General features: G+C 42.1%; 1 protein-coding gene across 2 annotated transcripts in view; it reads left to right on the top strand.

The window, feature by feature from the left end:
* Window positions 1–20,278, top strand: part of cstpp1 (centriolar satellite-associated tubulin polyglutamylase complex regulator 1) — a 118,187-nt gene that overhangs the window by 27,316 nt on the left and 70,593 nt on the right. The window contains exon 2 of one of the 2 annotated variants that reach the window (XM_055649119.1): window positions 1,745–1,847. The exons of the other annotated variant lie outside the window; for it this stretch is intronic. Within the exon in view, the coding sequence (XP_055505094.1) occupies window positions 1,745–1,847 (103 nt within the window). The remainder of the gene's footprint in view (window positions 1–1,744; window positions 1,848–20,278) is intronic. 2 annotated transcript variants of the gene reach the window in all.

Genomic DNA, 20,278 nt, shown 5'->3' with positions numbered 1-20,278 from the left:
GATTTCGCTAGCCCCAAGAACACTCTCTAACTCTCTTTTGAATGCATCCAGTCAATCGGCCTCCACTGCCTTCTGGGGCAGAGAATTTCACAACTCACTGTGTGAAAAAGTTTTTCCTCGTCTCAGTGCTAAACAGCTCACCTCTTACTCTTAAACTGTGGCCCCTGGTTCTGGACGCCCCAACATCGGGAACATGTGTCCTGCATCTAGCGAGTCCAATTCCTTAATAATTTTATATGTTTCTATAAGATAACCAAATCTGAGGAAGGACATTATTGCCATAGAGGGAGTGCAGAGACGGTTCACCAGACTGATTCCTGGGATGTCAGGACTGTCTTATGAAGAAAGACTGGATAGACTTGGTTTATACTCTCTAGAATTTAGAAGATTGAGAGAGGATCTTATAGAAACTTACAAAATTCTTAAGGGGTTGGACAGGCTAGATGCAGGAAGATTGTTCCCGATGTTAGGGAAGTCCAGGACAAGGGGTCACAGCTTAAGGATAAAGGGGAAATCCTTTAAAACCGAGATGAGAAGAACTTTTTTCACGCAGAGAGTGGTGAATCTCTGGAACTCTCTGCCACAGAGGGTAGTTGAGGCCAGTTCATTGGCTATATTTAAGAGGAAGTTAGATGTGGCCCTTGTGGCTAAGGGGATCAGGGGGTATGGAGAGAAGGCAGGTACGGGATACTGAGTTGGATGATCAGCCATGATCATATTGAATGGCGGTGCAGGCTCGAAGGGCCGAATGGCCTACTCCTGCACCTAATTTCTATGTTTCTATGTTTCTAACCTCTCATCCTTCTAAATTCCAGTGAATACAAGCCCAGCCGCTCCATTCTCTCAGCATATGACAGTTCAGCCATCCCGAGAATTAATCTGGGAGTCCAGCGATCGGAGCACTCCCTTCTGGTGACCCCTAGCAAGGGCTCGCTCACTCCTTGATGAAAGGTTCACGCTGCGCCCGCTGCTGAAGCTCCGGGCCCGTCTCCGGGAAAGGCCGCACCAATCCTTGGTGTATTTATTATAATGTGTCCGTGTCAGCAGCACCTCATTCATTGTAATCACATTAGCTGATCTGCTTGTGTATGGCTACTTCCAACACCTGTAATGTCTCTGTGAAAAAATAACTTGAATGCAACACAAGATGGTATCATGGAACATAGAACAGTACAGCACATGAATGGGTCCTTTGGTCCATGATGTTTGTGATGAACATGATGCCAAGTTAAACTGATCCCATCTGCCTGTATATGATCCACATCCCTCTGTTCCCCTGCACTTCATGTGCCATTATTGTGTCTGCCTCCACCACCACAAACCCTTGTAATAGGTTCCAGGCCCCAACTACTCTATGTGCGTGTGTGTGTGAGCGTGTGTGTGCGTGTGTGTGTGTGCGTGTGTGTGTGTGCATGTGTGTACGTGCGTGTGCGTGTGTGCGTGCGTGTGTGTGTGTGTGTGTGTGTGTGCGCGAGTGTGCATGAGCGTGCGTGTGCGTGTGTGCATGTGTGTGTGCATGTGCGTGCGTGCGTGTGTGTGTGTCTGTGTTAAAAACACAATTTGCCCCACACAACTCGGTGTAACTTTCCGCCCGTCACCTTAGAGTTATGCCCTCTAGTGTTGGACATTGCCACCCTGGGAAAAGAATGTTTGGGTCATTGGAAAATTGTTTAGGACATTAAACTAAATGAAAGCATTGATGTGAAGGCTAAGTTTGACGTGCTATTGATTTATTAATTTTCAGGCCAGAGTCATGTTCTCACTTACCTTGAGGATGCAGTGAGTCAACTATTGGAGTATAAGGAAGAGCACAGTAAAATAGGGATTGCCAGATTCCTTGCTGATTAGTAAGTAAAATATAGCTTTAAGTATTAATGTATATTTAAATTGCAATTATTTACAACAAATCAATTTATTAAGATTTTTTTTTGAATGAAGATTGTTTTAATTTACCAAAATAACTAAGGCCTTTTGTGTTCCAATTCATAGATTAGACAAATGTGAATTTCATATTTGCTTTGTTATAGTCTTTATAAGGTAACCTGTTAATATATATTTGTATCAAATAATTATCATGTGAAGATAAAAATAAGTTTTTCATTCTATGATATTGTTGCATGGACTAAATGTTCTGCTCTCAGCTCTTGTTATCTACTCCAATAGTGTGAATATGTCTTTGTAATTCTAAAGAGCCCTTTGTGGTACATTGATTTCCCATAAGTTTTAATCAAGCCTATTTCAGTGTGATTTCTGTATTTTTCCAAGGAGGTATTTTAAGATTATTTTTGACTCATACATTTATATAGCCAGTTTATTTTATGGAAATGTTTTTAAAATCTGCTAATGTAAATAGCCGTCTCTAGCCTTGTGGTTTGCTGTTCGTAGATGCTTCCACACAATATTTTTCCTTCCCTGTTCTTTGCCAATTTCCTGTACTCTTTTACTGAAAGCATTAACTCCTTGCAATTCTCAATTTCATGGACATTGTTGCCCCTTGTATCTCAGCCAAAGAACTATTTTAGATATGCAAGCCTTGTTGATGAGCGTCTTTATGCTGTTCACTTACATGGACACCAGAAGGCCTTGTATTGTCCCAGAGTACATCCCATTCACTCATCAATCCTGTCCTCAGACTGATGAGAGTTCACAATGCTATGGCAACTGGATGGTACCTTTTAATGTGGAATACAATCATGGCCACTTCACAGAACCATAAAATGTCTGAATGCAAGGAGATATCAATTTATTAACATGGGATAAAGCACAAGGTTTCAAAGAAAGAAAATTAGAGGGTCCCGATGGAATGGTCTTCATTTCCAACTCTTCCCGTTTGGAAGCTGATCTTATCAATCCAGCTTTTGCCCAACTCTCTTCATAAATATGTCACAGCATCTGAAGGTTCACTTCGTAACATTGTGATTCATTTAGATGAGGGAGAGAATTAAGATATAAATACATGTCACTGGCAGTTTTTGGTTTTGCACTTAAATAATGAAAACTGCAAATTAAAAATACAAAACCTATAATGTTGGTGAAAGACATCAAGTTAAAATAGCTCATCTCTAGACATCAGTTTAGAATAGCTAACCACAGCCAGTATTTAATCATCATGTGGAATAATTGCATCTCGTTAGGATGGTTGCATTCACACTGTTCAGATTAATGAAAATGTGGTATCAGTACAACGCATCTGCGTATTGAGATCATCACAGATTATCTCCGCTAATCCCGTGTATTCAGATGTCAATGTTGGCTACATTTATTTATAAACTATTTGGACAAGGAAGTAATAACATAGGCTGAGCAATAGAAAGTCTTTCAAGATTCCTTTGTTAACAAAAGTAATTGGATTAAGTAATTGTAATTAATTAAGTAATTGTAAACATACTTTGAAGTAATTGAATTAAGTTCTTTCATTCCTTATTGTAGCCTGGTTAGCCCTGTTGTCAATCAGCTGTTTTACTCGTTTCTAATTGGAACTATGTAATTTGTACGATATGCCAGGATTTGAGTTCATATTGAGATTGGCCCATTCATACATTACTTGAATCTGTCATAGACAGGACTATGAAATTCTGTTGACGCCTGCCAGACAGCATCCCAGAGTTGTAAACGCATCGTACCTGAGAATTGCAGACGAGCAACTGTAACAAGACTGTAGAAATACTGAAAATCTTTTCTTGACTTTGTTTATTTTGCAACCATGAGAAAAGTTATCATATTCTTTCAATGTTGAAGTATTTCAACAAATATTTGAAAGTGAACCCTTTTTAAAACCAGGAGTCTTACATCCAAACTGATCGAACATTATTTTTCAATTTAAATATTTTAATTCAAATCTTCAAAATAAGACTATAAATTGAATACACAATAAAAAATGTAAAGCTGCTAAAGTCTTAGATTGGTCGGTGGGGGCGCTGCAAGACGGCTGCCCTGCTAGCGGCGTGTTAGTCAATTCTACTTTTTTTGTTTATCTAGTATGTCCAAATGTTTGTTTTAATGTCTCAGTGTGTCTTGTGTAGGGGTGGTGAGGGGGGGTAAGGGGGGGAACCGCTTTTGGTCCCCCCCCCCCTCCACGGAGAGGCGACTTTTTCCATGTCGCCTCCTTTGCGGCCTAATATCAAGGATTGGTGCGGCCTTTCCCGGAGATGGGCCCGGAGCTTCAGCGGCGGGCGCAGCGTGAACTTTTCATCGCGGAGCGGGCGAGCCCTCCCCGGGGGTTGCCAGAAGGGAGTGCTCCGATCGCTGGCCCGCGGCAGCCTGAAGCCGTGGTCTGCGGAGATTCCAGCTGATGGAGACAGGGAGAAGAGCCCCGACCGCCGGCCCGCGCCCAACATCATCTAGAAGCCGTGGACTGCGGTGCTTCTAACCGCAGGCGCGGCGGGGACTTACCATCCAGAGCGGGATCCCTCGCCGGGGATCCCTGGAGAATAGCTCCGACCGCCAGCCTGCGGCCTACGTTATGGAGGAGGACTGACTAAACTTTGTGCCTTCCACCACAGTGATGAATGCTGTGGTGGATGTTTGTGTTAAATTTTTTAATTGTGTGTTGTGTGTTCTTTTTATTGTACCGCTGCTGGCAAGTTCATTTCACTGCACTTCATTGACTCTACTTCCTGAGAAGATTACGGAGATTCGGCATGTCGAAGAGGATTCTCCTAAACTTCTACAGGTGCACGGTAGAGAGCATTCTGACTGGTTGCATCGTGGCCTGGTTCGGCAACTTGAACATCCTGGAGCAAAAAAGACTACAAAAAGTTGTGACCACTGCCCAGTCCATCCCCGGCTTTGACCTCCCCACCATCGAAGGGATCTATCGTAGTCGCTGCCTCAAAAAGGTTCAGCAGCAAAATCCATGATCAAGGACTTATTATTGTGTATTTGCCCCACTGAACGTGTTATTTTTTTTTCCCCATTATATACCATATTCTGGCAACACACTCATCTCACATTTTTCTATTTGGTTTTCTCCCACATACTCAGTTTTCCTCCCTTGTTCCTCTGCCATCAGAAAGAAGGTACAGTAGCCTGAAAACTGTAACATCCAGGTTCAGGAACAGCTTCTTCCCTAATTGCCCTACAGGCTATTAAACACAACAAATAAGCCATGAGCTCTGAACTGCAAAAGACTTATTATTTGTTATTTGCACTACATTTGTCATTTACTGAACGTGTTACTTTTTTCCCCATTATATACAATGTTTACATACATATTCACATATTCTGTTGTGCTGCAGCAAGTAAGAATGTCATTGTCCCGTCCGGGACATATGACAATAAAACACTCTTGACTTGACAGTGACCTGGGTTAACTGGACAATTGATTGGTGCTGCTCACAGCTCCAGGCTCCTTGGTGGGATCTTGATTTTGAATGCTATGTAGAGTTTTTACATTTTTCTATCTGGTTTTCTCCACATACTCAGTTTCCTCCCTTGTGTCAAGGGCTTGGTGGTTGGTTAGCTGGTTAATCAGCTACTGTATCGTAGTGTCGGTGGGAAAATAAATGAATGTTTGGGACATGAGAAAGAAATGGGGACCGAAACAAACAGAATAGCTTTTCCAAAGAAGTGTGTCGACTCAAAACGTCACCTATTCCTTTTCTCCGAGAGGTGCTGAATGACTCGCTGAGTTACTCCAGCTTTTTGTGTTTATCTTAGCTTCATCAAAGAGCTGGTCCAGGCACAATGGTGAATATTTTGACACATAATCATGCAATACATTTTGAGCAAAATGCCACTCCTTCCAACCCATTTTAATTTTGCCTTTCTTTGCTCTACTTTTGAGCAGATGCTGATTCTTGCTCATTTGTCCATTGGCACCAGCACACCTGTATATCTCAACTTAAAGTATTATGTGCAGGAAGGAACTGCAGATGCTGGTTTAAACCGAAGATAGACATCAAAAGGGTGGAGTAACTCAGCGGGACAGGCAGCATCTCTGGAGAGAAGGAATGGGTGACATTGCGGGTCGAGACCCTTCTTCAGATATTTTATTTGTAAATCCCTATGAAATAAATCTTGTTATAGATCTTAGCACATAATTTCTGATATCAATAAGACCATAAGGTTCCAAGAACATTTTTGACACCAGAATAATGGAATGAGTTTGGAGACATCTGGAGCAGGCATTTGGATGGATCCTGTGCGTTCTATGTTGATCTGAAGGTTGCTGCTTTCCCTCGGTATGCGCTGCATGGCATTACAAAGAAACAAACATTCTATTACTGTCGTCAAAACTACAACAGGTCGATATGAAACCCAATTATACCTCTTGAACAACTTATGAAATCTGTATTTGTTGTATGTGTGAGTTTGTACGTTTTAAATGAAGTGTGAAGTGGAAAATTGAAAACCAATACTGCTTTTATTAAGAGAAATTGTAAACATTAGGTCAGGTATTGGAAAAGCAACACAGAGGTAAATGGAAATAAATAGATTTAAGGTTCCCATGAGAAGCAATGTGGTTTTTAAAAAATAGAACATTCTACTGGACTAATTATTGAACCCTTGTGCAGTCTGAAATTTGTATTGAACCGATTGCTATTTATTGCATTTTAAGCATTTTTTGGTTAATTTAGGGTTACAGATTTGCTTCTTTGTACAGTTGTACAAGTTTACTTAATTAAGGAAATTACTCTATTCGAAAAATGATACTTCCGGATAAGAACTCAGCGATGGATTTACTTTTAACATTGTTAGCTTACTCATTCTGTGAGGAAGGCTTGTGCTGAAATGATTGGTTTATCTGCTAATGGCTTTAGCACAATATATTCTGCCACATTGATTCTTAATTTCAGCCAAGCTGTCTGGAGATGAGCTGAATAACTCGTGCCACAATTGCTGCCTTGTATCTGCATCCGTCTAACCAATCATTGCTCGTGCCTTTCCTTCTATTTTCTTGCAAACAGTAATCTTCAGCAGACTTCTTGATACATGGAAAGGGTAGTACACAGTAGACTTCTAGCTCCAACCGTGTTTGCCATGAGTTTGAGAAATCTTGTGCTAGAACGTGCTGGAGCTTGAAACTTACTGCTTCAATAACTGGGAACATTAGAAATACTGTGGAATGAAAGGAGATAATGCAATACATAAACAGAGCTGCCAACTGCATTCCGACTGCTATGTAAGTGGATAATTTGGGTTTAATTTGTATATAATTCTTCCCATCCAAAGTTTATGCAGGTTCCAAAGAATAGTCATAAACCCAAAATGTTAACTCTGGTTCCCTGTCTACAGATGTTGTCTAACCAATGGTGGTGGGGGCGGGTTCTAGCACTTTCTATCTGTAATTTAAAATCCCAGCATCTGCAGTTTCTTTTTCACTTTCAAGAGTGGGAGAAAGATGGAGTAAAATGTTCATTCTGTTGTTATCTAATTCTGCCACTACTACTTTGAGCTGTGCCAATCATTTGATAAATCTATTCTTGGCGATGATTTTATGGCAGACCTCACATAAACGGAAAACCGTGATTGCAAGATGTTCTAAACTATGTTTAAAGGAGAAAGAGGATGAAAAGGGGCAGGAATAGATCAGCCAGAACAGGTAGAAATGAAGAGTGTACACAAATATGTGCAATGGAAGTTTTAAACTTTGATTACATCTTTGGAAATATGTTGATTTTCAAGCAAGTAGTATTGAGTGTAAATGTCTATACTGAGGGTAACATGGTAAGGCAGGAATCAATGAACACTGACAATATTTTTCAACTCAATGTAACTTGAACAGCAAATTATAATTATAAACTTAAATGCATTTGCATGCACAAATGCCATAGTTTAATTTTTAATTTTGGCCATAAAATGATGTCTGAAATATTGCCTTAAGCTAAAAAGCGATGGCCTCTGGTTTTCGACAAGTTCTGACTGCCTACCAACATTTTATATACTTCTCTCAGGTCTGCCTTCAACATCCAACATTCCAGAGAAAACAATCCAAGTTTGTCCAACCTCTCATATTTAATATCCTCTAATCCAGGCAGTATTCTGATAAACTCCTTCTGCATCCCTTCCAAAGCCTCCATATCCTCCCTGTAGTAGGGTGACAGGAACTGTAGACAACATTCCAAAAGTTGCTACATGGCTTCCTTAAAACTCAAAGCCCTGAACAGGTGAAGGAAAGAAAGCCACATGCCTTCTTTACCGCGATATCTATTGTGTTGCCACCTTCAGGGAGCTATGGACTTTAGACTTGTAGCGTTTGTCAGCACTGGGCCTGTACTCGCTGGAGTTCAGAAGGATTAGGGGGGACCTCATTGAAACTTACCAAACAGTGAAAGGCTTGTATAGGGTGGATGTAGAGAGGATGTTTCCCCTAGTGGGAGAGTCTGGGACCAGAGGTCATAGCCTTAGAATTAAAGGACATTCCGTTAGGAAGGAGTTGAGGAATTTCTTTAGTCAGAGTGTGCTGGATCTGTGGAACACGAGGTGAGGTTTTGCTCAGCTGTAAGGTAAATGGGGAACATTGATTTAAGGGAGCTAGTGAAATGATTGAATGGAGTTGTTGGAACTGAATTATTGCCAGCTGTGCTGGGTGTTTGGGATATCGTGCATGCACGGACAGTGATGTAAATTGCCCTATAACTGTGTAGGGAGTGGAATAATATAGAACAAGTGCGAGTGGGTGATCAATGGTCGGTGTGGATTCGGTGGGAAGAAAGGCTTGTTTCCATGCTGTATCAATTCAGTCAAATTGGGAGATACACTGATGATCAATGGAATAGTGTAAACTGTGTAGCTACGAACTAGGAACTTGAAGTTGGATTATCTTTTTTGGGTGGGGTAGGGGTGTGTGGGCGTTAGCTGAATGGCCTCCTTTCTATGCAATACATTTTTGTTCATCTGCAGTTGTCCTTCAAATTGCTGGTGTGGCACTTTATTGAACCAACGCAGTTTTCCTGGTGAAGTAATAGTTTCATTCGGCTGTGAAGCTTGCTAGACCAATGAAGAATCAAACACCATCCTGTGAATCTGGAGGTGCCTGTCATGGAGTCCGCTTAAGTTTTCATGTTTCCTTCCCTGAAATACAAATAATTCCCTTAATGCTTTCATAGAAACATAGAAACATAGAAATTAGATGCAGGAATAGGCCATTCGGCCCTTCGAGCCTGCACCGCCATTCAATATGATCATGGCTGATCATCCAACTCAGTATCCCGTACCTGCCTTCTCTCCATACCCTCTGATCCCCTTAGCCACAAGGGCCACATCTAACTCCCTCATAAATATAGCCAATGAACTGGCCTCAACTACCCTCTGCGGCAGAGAGTTCCAGAGATTCACCACTCTCTGTGTGAAAAAAGTTCTTCTCATCTCGGTTTTAAAGGATTTCCTCCTTATCCTTAAGCTGTGACCCCTTGTCCTGGACTTCCCCAACATCGGGAGCAATCTTCCTGCATCTAGCCTGACCAACCCCTTAAGAATTTTGTAAGTTTCTATAAGATCCCCTCTCAATCTCCTAAATTCTAGAGTATAAACCAAGTCTAAGTCCAAGTCTAAGCTTTCCTCGTGTTATATTTGAGAACCTCTTATTTATTATTTACGCCATATGAGCAAACATATATTAACTTTATATAGAGTATAGTGTCTTTAATTTTACCTCTTGGAGGAATGAAGAATATTGTGCCTAAAATATTTTGGTTGGAAAGTTAGTCTAAGCACCCTGTGTTGGGCATATTCTAATGTTGAGAATGAACTTCCCTGTAACACAGAGAGTGCTGCAAGCTTGGCACCAGCAGGGCTGTTGTACAAGGAAGTTCCCTGCAAAGTGTGCTCAATGAAGATTTGAACGGGTAATGGCAAACATAAACCACACTTAAGCCTCAGATATTTAAACACATTATATTTTATTGTTGGATTATTTCTTAAATTCATGCCTGTTGGGTTATTTCTCCTCATTTGTGCGGGGAAAGGCAGCAGCCAGTTCCACAATTTGAAAGCACTTTGACAGCAACGACTGAATTCTCACATTAATCCTCTTTGGGAATTCCAAAGTTTCTGTCAGTTCTATAGAATAATGATGGTACAGGGCCATCTGTTTTGCCAGAGTGGAAGCTATTTTGAATTGCTAAAACTGGAAACTTTCAGCTGATGACTTCTACCAGCAGATTATACAGTATCATTTTTCAGAAAGTGTTGAATAAATGTGAGGTGATATATGACTGTAATCTCAGATGTTAAAATAAATATTTATAACAATTAGTTAAGCCTGTCTGTTCTGTTCTCAGCATCTTGTGAACTGCCTAAGTTGATCAACGCCTGGGTATTGTGCTGATATTCCATCTCTTCCTCTGTCTTCTACATCCAACAAATGACATATACCTTCATTATTCTAGTGGATTCTCATCTTCAAATGCTTCAATCACCTTCCCTCTCTTATTAGATTGGAAGTGACAATGTTGCATGTTGATTATGCAATGCTGAATTACATCCAGTTACTTTGGGTTTTCATCACAAGAGCAGTATGTTTTAATGTTAATTTTAATGTAATAAACAATGCCATAGGGTCTGCAAAGTGATAACATTATCATGAAAAAACTGGAGGATATTATAATATATATATATTATTTATATATATATTGGCCCTGTTGTCTAATAAGGGAAAATGTAAAACAGTTGCAAGCACTGTACAAAGATGATGATTGTACAGAGGGTATCCATTGCAGTGTAGACCGTACTTCAATTGCCTTCTGTTAATAAGAATCACATGCATGTTCTGCACATTATTGATTATATGTACACCATGCAGTTCATGTTGGCAGCACACGGTTCAGCTGCCACTTGCCATGGAGCTGCATATCTTTGCAGTTATGTCATGTACATCTCATGCCTATGACATAACTGAATGCGATTGCTTCTATCAACAAAATGGAACTTTTTAAATCAATATGAAACGCACCCAAGCCAATCTGCTTGTGCTACGAAGCAGTCAGAAATGCCAAGGTTACTTAAAAACAAATTCATTTTTAACAGCCAGCACCATTTCAATATTGAATGTACACATTCTTTAATAATACAAAATACAATGTGCTGGAGGAACTCAGCCAGCCAGGCAACATCGCTAGAAGGAAATGGACAGGTGGCGTTTCTGGATTGCGATCCTTTCCCAACTAATGGTAGATAATTGGAAGAATGGTGAGGGTTAGGAGAGGGGTAAGACCCAGTGATAAGTGGATCCAGGTGGTGAGGGCTTGACTGGCAGAAGAGTCAGTTGGGAATGGGAAGGATGGAGATAGTAACTGAGGCTGGAGGCGGAGAAGAACATTGATGCAAACAGTGGAATCTGATAAAGAAGGAGGATGGAGGGTAGAACCGGGGGAAAGAATACTGGAGGCGTTGGGTAGGTAGGAATGGGAGAGGAGTGGATGGAAGTGCAGCAACTGGGTAATGTGTGCGGGTAGTGATAAGAAATGTGTGCATGGGCAGCAGAGGGAGGGAGAATGAAAAGGGGGGGTGCTACCTGAAATTGGAGAGTCCATTGTTGGTACTGTTGGTTGGGAGGCTACATAAGCAGAATACAAGGTGCTGCTCTTCCAGTTTGAGAGGCCCAGGACAGACAGACAGACAGACAGACAGATACTCAGATGGGAAAGGCAGGAGGAACTAAAATGTCTTGCAATCGGGAGCTTCAGCTGCCCCTGGCGACCGAACACAAACCATTCACTCAATATTCCCAGCATCTGCAGTCTCCTGTGTATCTGCTCTTCAACAGTAGTTAGGGTGCTACTATTTTACTAATGGAAGGTGGAAGGGGCATCTACTCAGTTTCTGAATTTACAGCTATGTAAAAATGTAGTAATGTTCTGTCGAACACAGTAGATACACAGGAACAACCCCTGTTCTCTCTGTTACCTACAGTGTTTAATGAATGTGAGCAGAGGTGACTATAACTCAAGCTGAATTGAGCCATAGATTGTTTCATGTTATTTTGGAAACATTTTTTACTGAGAGCGGGGTCAATTAAGAGGATAAACCTGGGGTAACTCTTATTGTGGCAGAATGTTGAAGTATTCTCCCACTCTGTAACACACACCTCCTGCTCCCAACCAGCTATTTCATCAATGACCTTCCCTTCCATTTTTGTTTTCAATGATCAACTCTTCAGTTAATGAAGTAGCCATGTGTGCATGAAGCAGGAAGGATACATGGTACAGGACATTCATGCATGGCAAGTGCAAGGCAAGAGCTGTTTCCAAAGAGAGCAAATGCAGCTGCCTATACATGGCAATGCCAAGCATCTTGGGATTGGGATTTAGAAGTTTATTGTTGTGACGTGTACTGATGTAGAGTGAGAGCTTCAGTTTGCATGCGACCATACAGAGGGTGGTGTGTATACGAATCGAGATGCCGGCAGGGGCGGGTATAATGATGACATCTAGAAGTCACTTGGACAAGTCCATGGATAGGAGAGGTTTGGAGGGATAAGGTTTGCCAGGCACAGGTTAGCAGGGCTACCTTGGTTCAGCTATTTGGTCAAGGTTGGGCAAGGAGCATGTCTCCATGATGTATCGTTCTATGACTCAAAGCAACGAACGAGGACACAGTGAAATAAATGCAGATAATGTTGCAGTCACTGAGTGATTCGGATAACATTGTGGAAAGAGAAAGAGAGTTAAACGGGTCAAAGATCCTTAGTCAGTACTGGGCTTCAGAGATAACACATTACTTTACCTCCCTTCCAGAAAGCCAAATTTGAAGATAATGGGATTTTCATTTCCATTTTTCTTCTGGTCTTCGATGATAAACTAACTTGTTTAGTCCCTTAACATTTAAGCTGCCTGACAACATTAGCCCTATGGCAAAGCAAAGATTATTGGTATCCTTAAATCTCTGCTGCCATATCTTCTTTTCCTCATCCTTATCTCTTCCCTTATTCACTTTAGCTTTCCCTGACATGATGAATTATTTCATTACAATCCAGTATCTCAAGCCTATTTGACTCTACAGTGCCCCATTACATAACATTGTTTTCACTTTCAATTCTTCGTCTTCATGCTGATGGCGTGCACAGCCTAAAGTTGTGGGACAACTTGTTTTATTTGATCTTATTCGATTGTGCATACCAATTGTTGATTGCATTAGTTGAAACAGGGCAGACCACGTGGAGGTTGCAATCTCCCACGTGATTAAGTCTGATATTCACCATTCACTTATTGTTTATTGTCAGTGATGTCCATTCAGCGTGTTAAAGAACTGTTTATGGAATTATTTATGTTTCCTGCATTGCATGACGGAGCACAAATGGAATGTTTAAACTTCAACAACTGTTTTCCTTCATCTCCAAGTTGGAAAAAACCAGCATTGAATAACAAATGTTTGCTTGGCAGCCGCACAGTTCCCTAATGACCGGGAATCCTCAATTCATGGCGATCCACATTTCTGTGCTTTGAGCCGTGGCAGGTGCAGATGAGGTCATGATTTTATAATATAATATTCTTTTTGCTGCCGTGCTTTATCTGCCAATACGTTATTAGGGTTAGTGTAGGAAGGAACTGCAGATGCTGGTTTAAACCAAAGCTGGAGTAACTCAGTGGGACAGGCAGTATCTCTAGAGAGAAAGAAGGGTCTCGACCCGAAACGTCACCTATCCCATCTATCCAGAGATGCTGCCTGTCCCACTGAGTTACTCCAGCATTTTGTGTCTATCTTATGTCATGAGGGCTATTATATTATGCCTACTGCTGATTATGAAGCCATCTGCTCACAAATACTGGATGTTAAATTTGTTTATAGACACAAAATGCTGGAGTAACTCAGCGGGACAGGCTCTTACATTTGTTTATTTGTTCAATAGTGTTGTACCTGACAGTTGTAAACTCTCTAACTTTCTTGCAGTCAAGCTTTGGATGAATCAACTCCGTGGATGAGCAGCAGAGTTAATCATCACATGAATGTATGGACCACTCACACATTATGTCCTGCTCAATTCTTTGAATATTTTTTTCCGCTAGTAACTGTAAAATCGGACAGTACCCTAGCTTATGGAAGGACCGTTCAGAAGCCTGATAATAGAGGGGAAGAAGCTGTTCCTGAGTGGTGGTGCGCGCTTTCAAGCTTCTGTACCTTCTGGCAGATGGAGCAGGGAGAAGAAAGGAATGTGAATTATGGGGAGAATGGGGTTAGGAGGGAGAGATAATGGCGGAGTAGACGGGCCGAATGGTGATTCTGCTCCAATCACATGACTTTATGACTTCGGAATTGATCCACTTTAGATCTAAAAGAATAATACTGAGTACTTATTAAATGATGAAAGGGTAGAAGGCATGGGCATTTGAAGTGTTTGTGTGGGGCCGTGTACATACATGGCATCATTAAAATTCCATCTTAACCACTGGAACCATCTGAAAGGCCTGTAAACATATGCGGTAGTCGGAATCTTTCAGTGGGAATTAATCTTGCGTAGAAACAGGCCCTTTGGCCCTACTTGCCCACACCAAGCAGGATACCCCACCCAGCTCCCTTTGCTCAGGAAGGGAATTGGATGGGGGTATTTACCTTTGCTTTCAGTGCAGAGCTGTTTATCTAATTGTGGAAGATTTTGCAGACTCAATTATGCTGAAAGTAATTTGTGCTTACATTTTCAGTGATCTCTTGCTGTAGATGTGTTAATAGGTTAACAGCAATTCGTTCTTCCCCCGCACAATTAAAGCATGGAATAATCTCCACCCAACTATTGTTACCCGACCAGATGCAACTAAATTTAAAGTAGCTCTTTCTTCCCAATAACCCTTTCTGGCTTAAGCCCTCCCTTCACCACCTCCAGTTTAAATTCCATTTGGAATATTTTGGAGGACCAAGAAACCAAGAACCAAGGTGAAATGGAGCTAGTTGTGCTGATAGGTCAAACAAGTTAGATATAGTTCTTAGAACTAACAGAATCAAGGGATATGGGGATAAAGTCAAGTCAAGTCAAGTTTATTTGTCACATACACATACGAGATGTGCAGTGAAATGAAAGTGGCAATGCTCGCGGACTTTTGTGCAAAAGACAAACAACCAAACAAACTATAAACACAATCATAACACACATATTCTTTTACATAATAAATAATGGAAGGAAAAACGTTCAATAGAGTTAGTCCCTGGTGAGATAGGCGTTTACAGTCCGAATGGCCTCTGGGAAGAAACTCCTTCTCAACCTCTCCGTTCTCACCGCATGGCAACGGAGGCGTTTGCCTGACCGTAGCAGCTGGAACAGTCCGTTGCAGGGGTGGAAGGGGTCTCTCATGATATTGTTGGCTCTGGAGTTGCACCTCCTGATGTATAGATCCTGCAGGGGGGCAAGTGAAGTTCCCATAGTGCGTTCGGCCGAACGCACTACTCTCTGCAGAGCCCTCTTGTCCTTGGCAGAGCAATTCCCAAACCAGATGGTAATGTTCCCGGACAAGATGCTTTCCACCGCCGCTGCGTAGAAGCACTGGAGGATCCTCGGAGACACTCTGAATTTCCTCAATTGCCTGAGGTGGTAAAGGCGCTGCCTTGCCTTACTCACGAGTGCTGAGGCGTGTGATGCCCATGTCATATCCTCAGAGATGTGGACTCCCAGATATTTAAAACAGTTCACCCTATCCACAGGATCCCCATTTATCCTCAATGGAGTGTACGTCCTCGGATGATGTGCCCTCCTAAAGTCCACGATCAGCTCCTTCGTTTTTTTGATGTTCAAGAGGAGGCTGTTATCCTGGCACCAGAGTGCTAGACCAGCCACCTTCTCGTCGTTGTCTGAGATCAGGCCCACCACCACAGTGTCATCAACAAACTTAATTATTGAGTTGGAGCTGAACCTAGCCACACAGTCATGTGTGTACAGGGAGTACAATAGGGGGCTGAGGACGCAACCCTGGGGCGATCTTGTGCTCACGGTGAGGGACTTTGATGTATTCCCTCCCATCTTGACTACCTGGGGCCTGGCGGTGAGAAAGTCCAGGACCCAGGCACACAGGGAGGTGTTGAGCCCCAATTCCATTCGCTTCCCGGCCAGTCTGGTGGGGACTATCGTGTTGAAGGCTGAACTGTAGTCTATGAACAGCATCCTCACGTAGCCCCCCTTCTGGCTGTCCAGATGGGAGAGAGCGGTGTGCAAGACCTCTCTAAGCAGGAACGGGGTACTGATTTTGGATGATCAGCCATACTTATATTGAATGGTAGTGCTGGCTCGAAGGGGCCAATGGCCTACTCCTCCACCTATGTTTCCATGAGCTGAAAAATCGATATTCGTTCTGCCTCATCGGTTATAATTTGTGGGTTTTGTGTGAAAATAAAGATATTTTACGTAAAGAGAAAAATAACTTAATGCCACACCATCTGCACATTCTGTCTTCACACCCGCAGTACCTGAAACCTGTTCAGTTTGCACATTTAAAATGAGGTAACCTGGCAACAGTGGCCAAGAGCTAAGTCAGTGTAGTTATGACATCTTCACCACATGTCTGGTATCTGTAAACTCCGGTTTGGGCTGTTGAGTCACCATTTGACATTTTGTCAACAGATGGTTACAGCTATAATTATTTGGGTAATTTATATTCTTTCAAACATATTTTTAGTGCACATGCATTATTACACACACAATCATGTTTTGAAAAGAAACAAACTTACAGACGAACGTGTAGGAAGGAACTGCAGATGCTGGTTTACACCCAAGATAGAAGATAGCAAAATGCTGGAGTAACTCAGCAGGACAGGCAGTATCTCTGGAGGGTCTCAATCCAAAATGTCACCCATTCCTTCTCCAGAGATTCATTCTGCCTGTAATGTGATGCACTGAGTGAGGTACAATAGGTACTCTGATAAGCAGGAGAGGATTTTGCTACTTGATTTGCCACAAGCTTGGAGGTTTAATGGACTGTGTAGACTTCAAAGAGACAAAGGTAAGCTGATGGCGTGGGTGAATAGATGCTAGGTGAAATGTGAAATGTTGTATTTTGGCCAGAAGAGTAGTTAAATAAATATAATAGAGGGGACAATTCTTGAAGTACAGATCTACGGGGTATTTATACATCGATCATTGAATGTAGCTATCGTAGCTTGAGAAGGTGGTTTAATGGGCCATCCAGGATCCTGGGCTTTATAGACCTGGACTAAAATGTAGGAGTATGGAGGCCATAATGAACAATATAAAATACTGGTTTGGCCATGTGGATAATTGTGTCCAGCTCTGGATGCCAAACTTTTAATTACATGCATTGGAGAACACTTGGAATATAGGTTGAGAGTGTATCTGCCAGAGGTATTTGTGAGGGGCAGGCAGCATCTCTGGAGAGAAGGAATGGGTGACGTTTCGGATCGTGAACCTTCTTCAGACTGATGTCAGGGGAGTGGGCGGGACAGAGATAGAATGTAGTCGGAAACTGGTGGGAGAACTTGGAAGGGAGAGGGGATTTAGAAAGAGGGAAAGCAAGGGCTATTTGAAGTTGGAGAAGTCAATGATCAATCCGCTGGGGTGTAAGCTACCCAAGCGAAATATGAGGTGCTGTTCCTCCAGGTGCTGGGCCTCTCAGATGGTTTGACATTAATAGAGTAGATGGAGAGAGATAGATTCAATTTGTAGCCGCGTCAAGTTGCAGACACTGAGAATAAAGGCAATTGAACAAGAGGAGAAACCTTTTATGGAATGACTGGTTAGAGTCTGGAGTCATGCACTTGCATGAATAGTACTAGGTACATATTCAATTACAGCTAGATAAATATCAACAAGGAAATACGTTGTAAGGCCATGGAAATGGAGTGGGATAGTTGGACTGTGTGAATGGAATCGACAAACACCATGGGCTGAGTGAGATACACCATCATCAGGCTGTCATTTATTTCTCTCTCCTTTTTCTCTGCTGGAAGAAAATTGAAAGACAACATTTCAATTTTTTCATTTAGGACATTTTTAGATGTGAATATTATAAAATGGTATCTTGTAAACCCAGGGATGTTTTTATTACTTAACTGATTGCAATTTGTTGTGTCCATTGCTTGCAATCCAGGCAGTACACTGCGTTTTATGCATGGTGATTTCTGGGATTTCCACATGCAGCAAATGCTAGCGGTGTTAGTGAGTGGCTGCCTGCATCAACAGGGATTGGAGAAAGTGATTTAATAGACAATAGGTGCAGGAGTAGGCCATTCGGCCCTGCGAGCCAGCACCGCCATTCAATGTGATCATGGCTGATCATCCCCAATCAGTACCCCGTTCCTGCCTTCTCCCCATATCTCCCGGCTCCACTATCTTTAAGAGGCCTATCTAGCTCTCTCTTGAAATTATCCAGAGAACCAGCCTCCACCGTCCTCTGAGGCAGAGAATTCCACAGACTCACAACTCTCTGTGAGAAAAATTGTTTCCTCGTCTCCGTTCTAAATGGCTTACCCCTTATTCTTAAACTGTGGCTCCTGGTTCTGGACTCCCCCAAAATCGGGAACATGTTTCCTGCCTCTAGCTTGTCCAAACCCTAAACAGTCTTATATGTTTCAATAAGATGCCCTCTCATCCTTCTAAACTCCAGAGTATACAAGCCCAGCCGCTCCATTCTCTCAGCATATGACAGTCCAGCCATCTTGAGAATTAACCTTGTAAACCTATGCTGCACTCCCTCAATAGCAAGAATGTCCTTCCTCAAATTAGGGGACCAAAACTGCACACAATACTCCAGGTTTGGTCTCACTAGGGCTCTGTACAACTGCAGATGGACCTCTTTGCTCCTATACTCGACTCCTCTTGTTATAAAGGCCAACATGCCATTCACTTTCTTCACTGCCTGCTGTACCTGCATGCTTACTTTCATAGACTGATGAACAAGGATCCCCAGATCCCGTTGTACTTCCCCTTTTCCCAAATTGACGCCATTTAGATAGTAATCTGCCTTCCTGTTTTTGATACCAAAGTCGATAGCCTCACATTTATCCACACTAAACTTCAACTGCCATGCATCTGCCCACTCCCCCAACCTGTCCAGGTCACACTGCATTCTCATAGCATCCTCCTCACAGTTCACACTGCCACCCAGCTTTGTGTCATCTGCAAATTTGCTAATGTTGCTTTGAATCCCTTCATCCAAATCATTGATGTATATTGTAAATAGCTGCGGTCCCAGCACCAAGCCTTGCGGTACCCCACTAGTCACTGCCTGCCATTCTGAAAGGGACCCGTTAATCCCTGCTCTTTGTTTCCTGTCTGCCAACCACTTCTCTATCCATGTCAGCACTCTACCCCCAATACCATGTGCCCTAATTTTGCCGACTAATCTCCTATGTGGGACCTTATCAAATGCTTTCTGAAAGTCCAGGTACACTACATCCACTGGTTCTCCCTTGTCCATTTTTCTAGTTACATCCTCAAAAAATTCCAGAAGATTAGTCAAGCATGATTTCCCCTTCGTAAATCCATGCTGACTCGGACCAATCCTGTTATTGCTACCCAAATGTGCGGCTATTTCATCTTTTATAATTGACTCCAGCATCTTCCCCACCACCAATGTCAGGCTAACTGGTCTATAATTCCCTGTTTTCTCTTCTTAAAAAGGGGGATAACATTAGCTACCCTCCAATTCACAGGAACTGATCCTGAATCTATAGAACATTGGAAAATTATCACCAATGCATCCACGATTTCTAGAGCCACTTCCTTAAGCGCCCTGGGATGCAGACCATCAGGCCCTGGGTATTTATCATCCTTCAGTCCCATCAGTCTATCCAACACCATTTCCTGCCTAATGTGGATTTCCTTCAGTTCCTCCGTCACCCCAGATCCTCTGGCCACTAGTATATCAGGATGATTGTTTGTATCCTCCTTAGTGAAAACGGATCCAAAGGACCTGTTCAACTCCTGCCATTTCCTTGTTCTCCATAATAAATTCACCTTTTTCGGTCTTCAAGGGTCCAACTTTGGTCTTTACTAATTTTGTTTCTAATTTAATATGCTGCCTGAGTCACTCCAGCACTTGGTGTGCTGCACAATACGTGTTTATTCACTACACTTTAATTGTCCAGAATTTCATTGAATCATGTAACGTTCTATTGGATTGCAAGATAGGAAAAGTTACTCCTTTATTTAAGCAGGGGGATAGTGGTGGGGAGTGACAGCAAACAAAGAACTACAATCCAGTTGCTTAACATTTATCATTTGGGAACATTTTGGAAGCTATTATTAAATTAAATAGTAGGATGATTAGAAATATTCAGTTAAATCAGGAAAAGTTAATCTGGAAATCATGGGGTTTGACTAATTTTGCGGAGCTCCTCAAAGAAGTGACGTATAATGTGGATGAAAGGGAACCAATGGATGTACAATGCTTGGATATTC

This window comes from Leucoraja erinacea, chromosome 18, assembly GCF_028641065.1.
Source record: "Leucoraja erinacea ecotype New England chromosome 18, Leri_hhj_1, whole genome shotgun sequence".
Classification (NCBI taxonomy): domain Eukaryota; kingdom Metazoa; phylum Chordata; class Chondrichthyes; order Rajiformes; family Rajidae; genus Leucoraja; species Leucoraja erinaceus.
Note: the sequence above shows the minus strand (reverse complement) of the source record. Positions and strands in the feature narration are given on the sequence as shown.